At 48.2% G+C, this 15,687-nt stretch overlaps 1 protein-coding gene across 1 annotated transcript in view; it reads right to left on the bottom strand.

Moving 5' to 3' along the window:
- The window catches only part of LOC119168238 (DNA mismatch repair protein Msh3), a 39,836-nt gene that overhangs the window by 7,562 nt on the left and 16,587 nt on the right, over positions 1 to 15,687 (bottom strand). The window contains exons 11-14 of the mRNA XM_037419643.2: positions 12,561 to 12,625; positions 10,124 to 10,240; positions 8,152 to 8,259; positions 5,902 to 6,016 (exon numbers count right to left, since the gene is read on the bottom strand). Of these exons, the coding sequence (XP_037275540.2) occupies positions 5,902 to 6,016; positions 8,152 to 8,259; positions 10,124 to 10,240; positions 12,561 to 12,625 (405 nt within the window). The remainder of the gene's footprint in view (positions 1 to 5,901; positions 6,017 to 8,151; positions 8,260 to 10,123; positions 10,241 to 12,560; positions 12,626 to 15,687) is intronic.

Below are 15,687 nucleotides of genomic sequence, written 5' to 3'. Positions count from 1 at the left end.
AGCAATATCCCCGAGAAATGGACCTTCAGGGCAGTACACTCAACTAATTGAACAAAATAAAAAACTTGCAGAAAGAGCGGTTGCACAACTGAAAAATAATTAAGTTCTTGCAAGTTGCGTCCCCAGTCATGACTGACAAAACCGAACTGTGTATGCAAATGCATATGCAGCAAGCCCTTCATGTACGTGCAAAGTAGAGCCTGTTTCGTACAAAAAGAAGAAAGAAAAAAATAACTATTTGAAACAGCGATTTCCCGTACCGCCCCATACCATCACGAGTCGTCCTCGGAAACATGCTGCATCCACCCTAATAATATTGCCACCAGCCCGTAGTGGGTCGACAGCAAGAGCGCGGCTCTCAATCTGGAGGAAAAAGAAGATCGCGTGCTTCTTCTCTGCTCGAGAGCCAGCCACGACTGACGCATCGTCCTAGAGATTGCTACCCGGTGGTTTAATAAATCCCCCAGTACTTGTGACTCATCGTGACAAACTGGTGGAAGTGCTGGGTAGTCTCACGGATGCTGCAGACCCCCCCAGGAAGCCGTGATACGAGTCCAGTGCCAATCAATACTCCCGTGCATCGGACCAGCCGCCGAATCAGGGGATTGCCTCCGGAAATCGACGATACTGCTCCAACCACGTCGACAAACATGACCAGCGCTTCGGTGCAAACCTCGTCAACAGGCACGGGAAGCACGACGTCGAACCGCTATACGTTGGAAAGCCCACGGGCACCGGCGACGTTCCATGGCACGGAGCACGAAGACGTTGAGGACTGGTTGGCGGACTTCGAGCGTGTAGCCACCTTGAATCAATGGGACGACGCGGCGAAACTGGGTCGTGTCTATTTCTATCTCGAAGACGGGGCACGTACGTGGTATCAAAACCGAGAGGAGCAGCTGACGACGTGGCCCGAATTCTCTCGTAGACTTTTGCAGACCTATGCCAAACGAAACTGTGGCCACGTACGTCGAAGACATGACGCGCCTCTTCCGACGGGCCGATTCAAGAATGACAGAGGACAAGAAGTTGCATCACTTGATGCGCGGTGTCAAGGACCAGCTTTTTGCCGGCCTCGTGCGCAGCCCTCCGAAGACGGTCGCGGAGTTCTTGTCCGAGGCCGTGACAATGGAAAAAATGCTGCAGCAGCGATCCAACCAATACGACAAGCAAGTCAGTGGCAAGTCTACTGCCGACATTTTCACCGCCACTAGAACCAGCAACGACCGTCTACAGAAACTCATCCGTGATATAGTACGTGAAGAGTTGCAAAAGGCTGGTGTAACACCTCATCCTACAGTTGGCTCAATTGCAACTGTGATCAAGGATGAGCTGCACCAGGCCCTCCGAGCACCTTGCCTCCTGATACAGCTGCACCAGCTCCTGCTGAATACCGCCGTGAGACAACCTACGCGGAAGCCTTGAAACGCCCTGCTGCATCGCCGCCATTACTCGTCCATCCTGTTCCTGCTGTTGCACTCCAGTCAGCACAGCACATACCGTACTACGAAGGCACGTACACGCCACCGCCTTTGCCCTTTGTTTCTGGCACTCCTGTCGCCCATCGTTCGGTGCCACCAGTTCAGTACATCGACGATCGGCGCACGTCTCCTCGGAAGTCTGATGTTTGGCGCACACCTGATCGCCGGCCTCTGTGCTTTCACTGTGGAGAAGCTGATCACTTGTACCGCCAGTGCCCCTATCGCCGTCTTGGGCTTCGCGGCTTCTCTGCGTACTCACCGCCACCCCGTTACGGCCAGAGACCGCGTGAAACCGAAAACTACCTCGCCCAGCAGCATGCACAACCGTCTGCCGGGCGCCAGTCACGCTCGCCATCACCGAGGCGATTTTCATCAACGCCCCAGCGGTATTCTACCACACGATCTCCCAGCCCCCGCCGGAAAAACTAGCCCAAGGGACCTCTGGGGGCGGGGTCGCTGAACGTCGAAGCGCTGAAGACCTCCTATTAACGCAGAACCGTACAGAAACCGGTCTGACATCACATACTGCTGCAAAAGATGGCCGACTTTCACTCGGCATAGCAGTGACAATTGATGGTTGTGCAGTTAATGCGTTAGTGGACACCGGTGCCGACTATTCCATACTGAGCGGGAAACTGACAACGCAGCTGAAGAAAGTCATCACGCCGTGGCACAGCTCGCAGATTCGGACAGCTGGTGGCCACGTCGTTACTCCACTGGGTGCCTGCACAACTAGAGTACAGATCCAAGGGTATACATTCGTAGCAAGCTGCCTCGTTCTACGCGAATGTTCCCGTGACGTCATCCTGGGAGTTGACTTTCTACAGGAAAATGGAGCTATCATTGATCTGCAAGAGCGCCGCGTCACGTTCTCAGCCCAGCGAGCAATCAGCGTGCAGGATGACGGAAAGCGTGTCGACGTACTCCGTATTTCTGAACAGAGCATGACGCTTCCTCCACGAGCAAGTGTTCTAGTCAACGTAACATGCTGTGGTTTGGGCGATGGCGATGTGGTGGCCGAGACAAATTTAGAACACCTCCTGCAGCAAGGCATTTGTGTAGCTAGAAGTGTAATACACCTTCGTGATGGCCGATCTGAATTGCTCGTAACCAACCTTAGCAACGAGCATCGACATCTGTTCCGTGGCACTTCGATAGCGTTTGCCCACGAAGTAGCAAACGTCGCCAACTGTCTCACGTCAGAACTAGTGGATACCACCGACACATCAATGAGTAATATTGACATCAATCCTGATCTGTCCACCGATAACCAGACTGCGCTACGAGCGCTCTTGTTCGAGTTCAGGTCTTGCTTCGCAAGTTGCTCAAAGATCCGCCAGACGTCTATCACTCAACACAGGATCATCATGTACGAGGACGCACGCCCGATACACCAGAACCCCTACCGCGTGTCGGCTAAAGAACGTGAAGCGATACGTACACAAGTCAGCGAGATGCTTGGCGGTGGCGTTATTGAACAATCTAACAGCCCGTGGTCATCTCCAGTCGTACTTGTCAAAAAGAAGGACGGGTCGCTACGCTTCTGCGTCGACTACCGAAAGCTTAACAACGTGACCAAAAAGGATGTGTATCCGCTGCCACGTATCGACGATTCGCTGGATATACTTCGCCGTGCCCATTATTTCACTTCTCTCGATCTCAAAAGCAGGTATTGGCAAATCGAGGTAGATCAGCGAGACCGTGAGAAAACAGCCTTCGTGACTCCAGACGGCCTATACCAATTTCGAGTGCTCCCTTTTGGCTTGTGTTCAGCGCCGGCAACTTTCCAGCGAATGATGGACACTGTCCTCACAGGGCTCAAGTGGCAGACTTGTCTTGTCTACCTTGATGATGTGGTGGTCTTCTCTACCACATTCGAGCAGCACCTTCACCGCCTGCGCAGCGTGCTGGAGGCTATCCGATCAGCGGACCTCACACTAAAGCCACAGAAGTGCCACTTCGGCTATAAAGAACTAAAATTTCTTGGACATGTAGTTAGCGCCGAAGGAATCCGGCCCGATCCAGACAAGCTTGCCGCTGTTGCCGAATTACCAGCTCCTGTCGATAAGAAAGCCGTCCGGCGCTTCCTTGGTTTGTGTGCCTACTATCGCCGGTTCATTCATGGCTTTTCACAGATAGCAGAACCTCTGACTCGTCTTACAAGGGACGACACACCGTTTGGCTGGGAAAACGAGCAACAAGCAGCTTTTGATGAGCTGCGAAAGCGCATTCAATCAGCGCCCGTTCTCGCTCATTTCGATGATGATGCTGACACGGAGGTCCATACCGACGCTAGTAACATTGGGCTCGGTGCAGTGCTCGTTTAGCGTCAAGAGGACGCCGAAAGAGTCATAGCCTACGCCAGCCGCTCTCTATCCCGTGCCGAGGCGAATTATTCCACTACGGAGAAAGAGTGCCTTGCAGTCGTGTGGGCAATCACAAAGTTTCGCCCGTACCTTTATGGTCGTCCCTTCAAGATAGTGACAGACCACCATGCGCTCTGTTGGTTGGCAAGTCTGCGTGACCCTTCAGGACGGCTAGCACGGTGGAGCTTGCGGCTGCAGGAATTTGATGTCACCATCGTCCATAAGTCCGGCCGTAAGCATGAAGACGCTGACACACTGTCACGCGCACCCCTTCATGTCGTCAGTCAGGAAGCAGAGGAAGACGAAGGCTTCCTGGGCGCCGTTAGCGCATCAGACTTGAGCAAACGGCAGCGAGATGACGCAGAGATTCGTCCAATCATTGATCATTTAGAGGGCCAGGGCGCTATCATACCACGTCATTTATCCCGCTCGTTGACGTCGTTCTGCCTGCGAGACGGTGTGCTGTACAAGAAGAACGCTCGTTCGAACAGTCGTGCTTACCTCCTGGTGGTTCCTCGAGACATGCGAGACGACGTCCTCTTCGCTTGCCATGACGAACCCACATCCGGTCATCTGGGCTACTCAAGGACACTTGCCAGAGTGAGCGAGAGGTACTATTGGCCAGGACTTTCAGCAAGCATCAAGAAGTACGTCAAGAGCTGTCGGGAATGTCAGCGCCGAAAGCAACCATCTGTTAAACCAGTTGGTTTGCTTCAGCCCATCGAAGCACCCTGCACGCCGTTCGACCAAGTCGGCATGGACATTCTCGGGCCATTTCCCCTGTCTTCGGACAGCAACAAATGGGTGATCGTTGCGACCGACTATTTGACACGCTACGCTGAGACGCAGGCGATCCCACGAGCCACGGCTTCTGAGGTAGCACAATTTTTCATGCGCCACATCGTGTTACGACACGGTGCTCCTTCCAGTGTAATAACGGACAGAGGGACGGCATTCACGGCGCAGCTTACGGACGAAGTTTTCAAACTGAGCAACACCAGACACCGAAGGACAACTGCGTACCACCCGCAAACCAACGGACTTACCGAGCGACTGAATAAGACCCTCGCAGACATGATCTCAATGTACATTGACGTACAGCACAAAACATGGGACCGGATCTTACCTTACGTGACCTTCGCGTATAATACCGCTGTGCAAGAGACCACGCGATTCACGCCATTTCGGCTTCTCTACGGCCACGAAGTGCAGACCATGCTAGACTCTATGCTACCGTGTCAAGACGAAGACGAGTTGGCAACTGACGCCAAAGAATTCGCAGAGCGTGCTGAAAAAGCCCGGCAACTCGCGCGACTGCACATCGGCCAGCAACAGCAGGCAGACGCACGACGCTATAACACCAGCCACAGAGAAGTGTTTTACAACCCCGAAGATCAAGTTTGGGTGTGGACGCCAGTCCGCCGCTGTGGCCTTAGTGAAAAGTTACTGAGCCAGTACTTTGGCCCATATAAAGTGTTACGCCGCGTCAGTGACGTGAACTACAAAGTGGTTCCGAACTCAACATCCCATGCACGGAGCAGGACATGACTGAAGCCGGACGTCGTTCATGTGTTGCGCATGAAACCATTTATTGCGCGTTGCTCGTAACTTTTCCTTTACCGTACAGCATTCTTTGTGTTTTTTGTTTATTTGTGTGAATTTGCTTTCTCGTTCATTGACGTTCCTTATATTGGCACGCTCTTCAATTTTTACTTTCACTTTATCCGAATTTCCAATTTCTTTTTCACGTGCCTATGTAGTAGCATCGCGGTGATGCTATGTACTTTTCTTTCCTCTTTTTGGGACTTGTTTTTTTTTTCTTTTCGGAAGGGGGGATAATGCCACCAGCACGTAGTGGGTCGACAGCAAGAGCGGCTCTCAATCTGGAGGAAAAAGAAGATCGCGTGCTTCTTCTCTGCTCGAGAGCCAGCCACGACTGACGCATCGTCCTAGAGATTGCTACCCGGTGGTTTAATAAATCCCCCAGTACTTGTGACTCATCGTGACAATATGAAGCCAGCTCACTTGATCGTGCAATGCCGCAGTCTGCTTACATTGAGGTCAGTGTCGTTGCTCACGTACTGCTGCTGCGCACAACTCAGCTCCAGCACTGGATGCCTTCCCTGGACAATCCGGATCGTAGGCGGGTCTTTAGGCAGCATCTGCGGCCTGAGGCAGTGTTCAGTTTTGCACATTAATAGCAGCACGTGCGCTGATACCAACAAAAAGAAAAATCACGCATAATCTCCGTTAGGAGTTATCTAAGCAATGGTAATAATCACGTTTTAATGCATGCAGCAGCAGTCTTTGAAATGCCATTTTTGAGCAGCACCAGCACGGCGTTGTTCATCTTCTCTGTAGCCCTTGTAAGCTCTTCATCTTCTATCTATCACTCATGCGTGCACTATGGGATGTTGTGCTGTAATATAAGCATTCCAGGACCATCAAAACATGCGTTTAACATCACATTTTTGAAATTTCTTGATGTGCTAGGTCCTTTCTTATGCACCGTGGGCACAACATATTCATTTAGGTCACATACGTTCATATTTTTGCAAGCATGGATGCGTAGCACTGTGGTAAGGATACTCCCCTTTGTAGTGTGAGGTCCCTGGTACAAGCACAAGCGCCGTAGTGAAAAACTATTCTCTTTTCTCCATTTGTGGCTCAGCGACACATTAGTGGCAAAGCAACATGCACAACAAAAAGCACACGGGATGCACTTCAACAGGACGAGTACGATGCAGATCGCTAAGCCGTCATGAATCAACTAGCCCCATTCATCGAATCTGTTCATTTATTCACAGCAATCCTTTCATGTGACTGATGGACGGATGGACGGTTTTCTCATTGAGTAGGCGTAGAAATGCTTACAGATTTGAAAGGACACTAAAGAGAAATAATGAGTTGGTTTAGATTGATAAACATTACTCTCAGATCTCTAATGTCACAAGTTTCACTGTCACAGCCCATAAGTTCATTATTAGCGGAGAAATCAAAGCTGAAGTTTTTTATTAAATTTCATGCAGAAACCTCCGTGCATGAGATCACTAAATTCGAATTTTATTTTTTTTAATTTTCACGACAAGGGCTCGATGAATTTCACTGAAACTTGGTACGTTAGGTCTATGGCATCCACAGATGACAGCGTACAGTCAACCAAATATTTAGCTATCGTGCATGAGTGGCAGTTTTTTTTCTGTGTATCTTTGCCGTACGACTGAATTAAGTTTAAAAAAAAAAGCGTGGACAATTGTATGCCCACAAAGCACATGTCCACAAAGCAATTTTTTGTAACTTCGCTCCATAATACAGTGCTGAGAGACAAAATAGTAGGCGCTGTGCGCAATGACTAAAGTTCTGGTCGGCTGTACTTGATTTTTACCAGTTAGATAGAAATTACGTATGATGCAGTAGAATCTGTCAGAATCTATGAAGTCACTGTCTTTGGCGCAGGAATCTCCAGGTGGTGTCTCCACCCGCTTTTTCTTTTTGAATGTTTTCTCGCTTACCTAGTGCCGTGTCACGGTAAGATAGGCGTTTCCGGGAATGTGAAACTGTGCTTTACTACTAATACGTGACGAATCTCTTTAGCTTCCCAGTAGTGAGGCCTAAAAACCCTTTTCCAATTAACCATCGAATGGGTTGATTGGAGTCACGAATCAACTGTCACAAAAATATTTAAAAAACGTCAAGAACGAGCGGGGTCGCAGAGATTTGTTGAACGCAGTGCTTGTTTTCTCTCTTCCCTCAACCCGACAGGCCCGCTGGAACTAAGCAAAAAGAGATTGCGCAGGAGAAAAAAGACAAAGGGAAGCATTGTGACCTTCAGCACATTGTTCTTTTTTCCTTCAAACATGTGGCTTACTTCCTGAGTGATCGAGAGCGTGAGCATGCGGCGACCGCGGTAACTGTGCAGGTCGCAATGCTCAAGTTAGCCAATGGTTACAAAGTTGGGTATATGGTGCAGTTATTTGGGTACATGGCATCATTTGTAGAAAGAAGAGTGACGAATTTCTAGCTGAGCCTGAGAATTGTATATTTTAGGCCACAGGCAGCGCCATAACATTCTGCCTGCGTGCTCTCGGAAGGCTCGACTACCGATCGGCACTGTTTTCTGACCGTGCTAAAAGAACGATCGGCACTGTTTTCTGACCGTGCTAAAAGAAAAGTTTTGTGGGCACCGTTTGTGCTGAGACAGCGGTGAAAATGGAAATTCGGATTAGAAGCTTGAGAATCTGCAAGAAAGTATGAAACATAAACGTGCACTTGGCAATTGGAGATTCAGCTCTCGTCAGTCTGACCTGCAATATCCGGCCTGGGAGGCGGTTTCGGCCAGCGAGAGGAAGCAGTCCACAGTGGCGATGCTCCTCACGGCTTGTTGGTAGTCCGTGTACCTTGTACTGAGCTTCCTGCAATGACGAGTCCTATAGTCACACTTCTCTGATGATCATACATTAAAGGGCCCCAAACCCCCTCCGATATTTTCCCAAACATTTCAAGTAAACAAGTGCATCACGTGCAGAATGCCGTCGCGATCAACGATGCCACGCGCTCCAGCGCTACAGGTAGTGGGCACGCCACAATTTCGAAAAAAACAATAGCTTCTCCTTTCCGGTCCCCGCCACTTCCGCCACTGACATGTGCGACATCACCAGTGAAACTCGATGACGTCATCATTTTCGATGCTTGCGATTGGACAATGACGACTGGCGACTTCCGGTCACTCTGCGAACAGCTGTTCGTGCGCACTTTGCTGTTCTTGGTCGTGGTGGCGCTTGCGAATCGACATCTGCGGCCCGTAACGCAACCGTCAAGTCGCTAGCATAGGGGCACAGGCCGGGACGACAGCAACAGTGGTTAGTCAACGATCAGTGCACCCAGATGACACACACAACACAGTTGACGGTGAGCAAGGGCGTCGGAGTGGCTGATTGCGGCAACCGAAAGTAGACGCTGTCTCGAACAGCGCGTCAGGGGCGACGCATGCCATGCGAGATGAGGAGGGGCACTCAGCTGACTCAGCGAGGAGGAGCCAAGCGGTTTTGGAAGAGGGTAGCGTAGGAAAGAGGGAATGAAGCGATCGCCGCGTTTCGATCATCTAACGCGTGTAACTCCGCTATTACAACACCGTTTCAAAAAATTCTCACGGCTACGTGTTCGCTGTAAACTCGAGCACAACTTCCTCACCTCAACTAAATTTCGACCGTTGGGTGGTTTAGGGGCCCTTTAAAGGGACACTAAAGAGCAAAGCAATTTTTCACATATTAGGGAAGTAAAATTTCACAATCCCGACAACACCACTCTTACCGCGACACGACGCTTGGTAACCGAGAAAACCCGCGAAAAGATAATGCGGGTGGCGACACCCCCGTGAGATTCCCGCACCAAACACTGTGACGTAGTACATTTTGAAGGTGTCTAGTTGGTCCTTCATAACTTCTACTCGATAAAAATGCAGGTAATTGTCATCTATAGGTGCCATAGACCTAGACTATGAAGTTTCGGAGAATTTCACCGAGTCGATGTCGCGAAAGTATGAAATATACGTTCCGAAATTCGTTACATCACGCAGGGAGTTTTCAGCGCAAAATTTTCAAATAAATCTTCAGCCTTGACCTTCTCTGCTAATAATGAACTTATGACCAGAAAATTTATGGCATTAGAGTTCTCGGAATGCAGTTGATCTATCGAAACTAAATCACTGTTCCTCTTTAGAGTTCTTTTAACTTCCACGAAAAAAAACAACAACGAAAAGGTGGTTATCCCTGAATGCTGTAAAGAGACTAAAATGACAACATTGCATAAAAAGGATATGTCGGGACTGAAGCCTACCCTGTACCGGAGTTCGACAAAGCCACGAAATCAGAAAGCGATGTGTTTCACAGCTACGAATACAAAGTATACATGAAACCTGCGACAGTCTGATGAAATCAATAAATGCACGCAAAGCATATAGAAATAGAGCTATTTATTTTTTACACTGAATTGGTGAATCCACGAGGAAAAGTGAACAGAGAGACAAATTATTAGAATTCATGCCTATATTTGCCACATTGTCTGTTAATCAACTTGCCCTCGCATCCACTTCTTCTTTTGTTTTGCTTGAAAATTCTACGCATTAATTAAAATAATAACTCACATCTGCCCCGCTTTTCGCTGGGATATTAGCTCTGTGTCGTCGCAACAAATGAAAGTCTGTCTCCTCAATACACACACATATAACACTGCACGAAGGGCACACACATCATGCGAATTCAAGTGCAACATCCTTACTCAAGGAAAGTAAGCCAAGACTTGCGGCTTTGCATAAGCGCCACTTCCTTGGCAACGCAAAGGTCCTTGTAGAGAGACTCGACCGCAGGCGGCCGGAACCGGCTCACAGTCTTGGTCCTAAACGAAATTGCAGGCAAACCAAACAGTCAAGAAGAACTGCACTCAAACCTCAAAATGACGAACCCAAATATAACAAAATATTGGTTATAAGGAAGTAAACTAAGAATAGCCTTGCAATGAATATAGTGTAAGGAATATACTTTCATGACGAATTTTTGAATAAAACAAACTTATTTTGCTGGAAGATGCAACATTGTTATGATGAGGTTTGAGTGTACGGCAGTAATTTACAGTTACTCGGGTGAATGATACACAGTAAAACACCACTTGTCAAGTTCATAACTTATATGTTTTCAGGGCATAATCTCTGGCGCCCTGCCACAGCTAATGATCTACATTTATAAGGATCTCCATTCCACATGGCATCCCCACAATGTCCCTGCCCGACAAGCCATCAACTGTCGCTGCCCCGGATGTGACGAGGAGTTGTTGCATCGTTGAGTTTTGCGATGCGGACAGTGACAAGGTGATCCAACGGCTCAAGAAGAGTCCAGTTATGGCAGACACACGAAAGGAACGTCAGGCTTTGATCTATGACTTCTTTTTAAGCCATGAATTGATGTATAAGTTCTGAGGTAGAACTGTGTGTAATGCACCTGTTTTATTATTTAGCAGCACTTCTCCCCAATTTTTACCGCACATCTGCATTATGTGTTTACTGCCTGCAGCGTATCGTTTTCCGTGGTGCCGTGAAAAACATGGAGTACTTCCGTGTATTTTTAGATGAACGTTAGTTGCATCAATGACAAGGGTCTGTGAAAGGAGACTAGGCGAGTGCAGTATTTTATAAATTGGAGCATTAGAACACATAATAGTTTTACGTAGAATATGAACTATATTTGTAGTTCCCAAACCGAAAACGTAGCAAAAATTAAAACTCCAGAGACTCGTTTTTTAAAACGTGAAGTTTTCAGGCCTCTGAACTTATTATTAGTTGCATTACCTCATGTTAATCTCTAATGCATTGCCACAAACCAATCAATATACTGTTACGGGGTCGTGATGCGGATGAAAGGAGCAGACTGGATTTTCAGACTAAACTGTTTATTTGGCCAAACTTGTGGCCACGTAAAAGGAAAATCACATTACAGCAAGAAACTGGCACTGACAGCGGCGAACAGAGCGTCAGCCGTTGACCAACCGCCAAGCGCTGCAGCGCGTCGGCATTTATGCGCGTGCTGTCGAATAATCTAGCATTATCGCTAGCGGTCACGTAGGTTCGAGAATAATGTTCGCGAAGTGCGCGTGACCTTAACAAAGTGATCTACTGCAGTCCTGAAGCTTCTCAAACGCTGCAGGTGTGGTTAGTGCTGAGAATTACTGACAGTCAAATGGGGCGATAACAAAACTTTAGGAGGGAATGTGGCATTATTTTCTCAGACAGTATAAAATATTTTTTGACTTATTTCATCAGCATGGCACGATTATATGCTTATATAATGTTTGTTATCAGACATTATATAGTAAATACTATAGTAAACACACGATGATTTGTACTTCGGGTGAATTAAAAAAAATTAAAATTAAAAAAATTAAAATCAAATTTTCGGTTGGCCCGCTATCCTTTCAGTTTATTCAAAAGCTGGTTGAATCAAACTCCATCATTCAGTTCAACCGTCCTTTTTGTGAGTCCATACAGAATTTATTTATTGCTTTCCCACTACTATTTAAAAATTAACACGCTTATACAATCAGAACTGTCAAAAAATGAATAAGGACCTCATGCCATTAAAAAAAAAAGGTTTTGCTACTAAACAAATATATGAAACGAAGCACAAGCATGGTAGACTATGGTACTTCTCAACTGGCATTAAGAGCGTTGGGTTAAGAGCACATACTATAGAAAAGAAGCAAATGACAATTCAGGATTCCTTTAAAAAGTCTAGTGTGCAGCAAGTGTCCCACAAACTTCTGAATCTTACGCACGCCCCCCTGCTTTTCTGTTTATATTGTGCAGTTAGGGTTCAAAAATGCTTAAAAATTTAGAAATGCGATGAAATCCACCCCTAAACATGATGTCTGGTGTCACGTTACTGAGAGTCACATATGTGAGAACTTCTTAATAATCAAAACAAAACCTGGAGGTTCCTTCGAGTCTGAATTTATGATTCATCTGTAGTTAACACCCTGCATTACAGTAGACACATTACATGTAAAACAGCATTCGATGTACTTTGCATAATTTACAGTTAGAATTAATGGACATTTCTTTATATAGGGCACAGCACATTTTCACTCATCTTTGTGGATTACAGAAACATTTCCAAGTCAGACATGCATCTCTATCAATTTTAAACGAATGCGTAAGGATACGTACGAACTTATTTTGAACCAGTCCCGAGGCAGCATGGACGTTTTCTGGATGGGAACTTCAACGAGGAACTGAAAATAATGCGTGAAACGAGTGGATATGCCATGTTATACACACGTTGTACCAAGTGGTGGCTACATTACATTGAGAATAGAATCGCCAGATCCATGAAACTTGTTTCACAAATTCTACTAGAACGTTTACACTAATATATTGAGATAACTGCACATCAGCAAATGCTTAGACACTCAAATTGTGATATAACGGGCTCGGATGTAACAAATTATCGGTTACAACTTAGTACGTGAGGGATAGCTCTCATAGATACATCACTACAGATAAACTTCTATAAAAAATTTTCGGATATAACGCAGTGTTTTTGTGCTAGATGCGACTTTGTTATATTGGTGCAAGGTAGGCTGGCAACTATAGTAGCCAGCCTCTGAGGAGGACAACGAAGTAGTTCGGTGTGCGCGTGCTCTGGTGTTCACGTTTCTGGCCCTTGGGTTACAAAAGTAAACGCCCTGTTTTGTACCTGCGTACCTGTGTCTTTGTGACATTTTCTGGTGGAGGTGCGGGGTACGGTAGATGATACGGTCCCCTGAGAGCACCCCTGACGCGAGTCCATCGAGAAGCTCAGCCGAGCTTACCCCTGTGCACGTACGTTCCAGCCGTCGTCTCCAGGGACTCGAGCCACAGCACGGTTTGCTGCCTGAACGTCAGAGGACTATGAATCAAACACCGCCTAACGTCACCGCGCCAGCACCAGCGCACCTGGTTATCAACCAGCCCAACACGCCGAAGACATTTCACAGAGCTGCTTTTGAAGATGCCGACGACTAGCTCGAGCATTGTGACCGGGTCGCCGTCATCAACGATTGGACCCCGAAGCGTAAGCTACGCTATGTGTACTGCTTCCTGCAGGACTCCGCGAAAACGTGGTTTGAGAACCATGAAGCAGTGCTTACATCATGGGATGAGTTTCACCGGCAGTTCCTCAAGGCCTTTGCCCAAGAGGACAGGAAAGAGACAGCGAAGCGTGCTATAGAGGCAAGGGTTCAAGGCCCTAACGAAAGGGTGACGACTTACATAGAGGACATGGATCGGCTTTTCAGGCGTGCGGAGCCCTCTATGTCCGAATCCAAGAAAGTTCGCCACCTAATGCGTGGTGTTAAAGAAAAGGTTTTTGCCGGCCTGATTCGAAACCCGCCTGCGACACTTGCGGAGTTCCATGAGGAAGCCACTGCCATGGAGAGGGCCCTTCAACAGCGTGCCAGGTAGTATAACCGTGGTGTACATCCAAGTGAGGTCACTTCTGTCACTCTCGGCAATGACATCAGCGCGTTGCGAGAGCTTATCAGAGCTCTCATTAAGGAAGAGCTACAAAAGATGCAGGTGACTGCTTCACCTGTAGAGCAGCTCTCCATTGCGGAGATGGTACGCGCCGAGCTACGGCAAGCCGTTCACGCTCCCCAACCGTCCGAGGCGCCACAACAGAGGCACTGCATCGAGATGAGCTACGCGGAAGCAGTGCGACGTCCTCCATCGTGCAGTTCAACCAGCGTATTTTACCCCAGTGAGCGACACGCTTAGCAAATGGAGGTAGGCTTCCGTCCTTGCAGCTCGCCGTTGATCGCCGAAGCAAGACCGAGAAAGAGTGACATCTGGCGTACACCCGACCACAGGCCATTTTGTTTCCACTGCGGGGAAGCCGGACACGTCTACCGAACTAGTCCATACCGTCATGTGGGTCTCCGTGGATTTTCGCCTAATGCCCCTCGTCCACGACCTGGCGAGCGACCACTGGAAATAGAGAGTTTCATCTCGAATCGTCGCAGTATCGAACATCGGTCGCAAGAGCCTCGCTCGTCGTCGCCTGCTCGCTACAGGTCACCGGCCCAGCCTATTCACGCGGCACTCCGAGACGCCGTTCACCCAGTCCTGCAAGCCGGAAAAACTGAGTCCAGCGACCTCCGGAGGTGAGGCCGCTGACGCTGACTCTACGGATGATCCTACACTAGGACGACAGCGACGACAGCAAAAAGATGCACAGACGCAGTCAAACGTGGTACGAAGAGTGGTGACATCAAACATTGCCGTAACTGTGGACGACGAAGAAGTAATGGCGCTAATTGACACTGGAGCAGACACTTCCGTTATGAGCATGGGTCTTGCCTGCAGGCTGAAGAAGGTTTCTACCCAGTGGGCTGGGTCGCAGATACGTACGGCAAGAGGCCATCTTCTCACTCCGGTGGGACGGTGCACAGCGCGAGTCAGTATTCACGGATTTACGTATCTCGGAGGTTTTGTACTACTGCCGAGTTGCTCGAGGGACTTAATTCTCGGACTGGACTTTCTGCATGATAATGAAGCCGTGATTGATTTGCAAGAGTCGCAGGTGACGTTTCCTACGGCACATGCTTTAGCGCGCAACCCTCACGGCAGTTACATCAATGCTTTGAGAATTGTTGACGATGACGTCACGTTACCGCCGAAGAGTAGCGTGTTGACCTTGGTAACCTGCGACGTTTTTGATGAATTCAACGACTATGAAGGTATTGCAGCGGCAAATATCCCGCTGCTGCTCAAACGAAACATCTGCATAGCCCGATGCCTTGTTCGGTTAGAGAATAAACGCTCTCGAGTTCTGCTGACCAACTTCAGCAATGAGTTTCAGCACGTCCCTAGAGGCACTACTGTCGCTTTCCTCAGTGAAATCGCCGACTTTTCCGATATCGGCACATTGGATACAACTTCACCACATGCAAAAGCTTGTGCTGACCTGGGAAGCCGCATTCACGTTATTCCAGACTTGCCAGATTCACGAAAAGAGCGGCTGCTAAACCTTGTGAGGGAATTCTCGGACTGCTTCTCCACAGCATCGAAAGTTCAGCGTACCACCGTTACAAAACACTGCATTGTTACTGAGGAGTCGGCGCAGCCTCTTCGCCAACATCCATACCGTGTGTCCCCAAAGGAAAGAGAGGTGATTAAGCGTCAAGTTCAAGAAATGCTTAATAATGACGTCATTCAACCCTCGACAAGTCCGTGGGCGTCACCTGTTGTCTTAGTAAAGAAAAAAGACAACACACTATGCTTCTGCGTCGACTATCGACGGCTTAACAATGTCACA

Source organism: Rhipicephalus microplus, chromosome 6 (assembly GCF_043290135.1).
Source record: "Rhipicephalus microplus isolate Deutch F79 chromosome 6, USDA_Rmic, whole genome shotgun sequence".
Taxonomy (NCBI): domain Eukaryota; kingdom Metazoa; phylum Arthropoda; class Arachnida; order Ixodida; family Ixodidae; genus Rhipicephalus; species Rhipicephalus microplus.
This window is presented reverse-complemented; position numbering and strand designations above follow the sequence as displayed.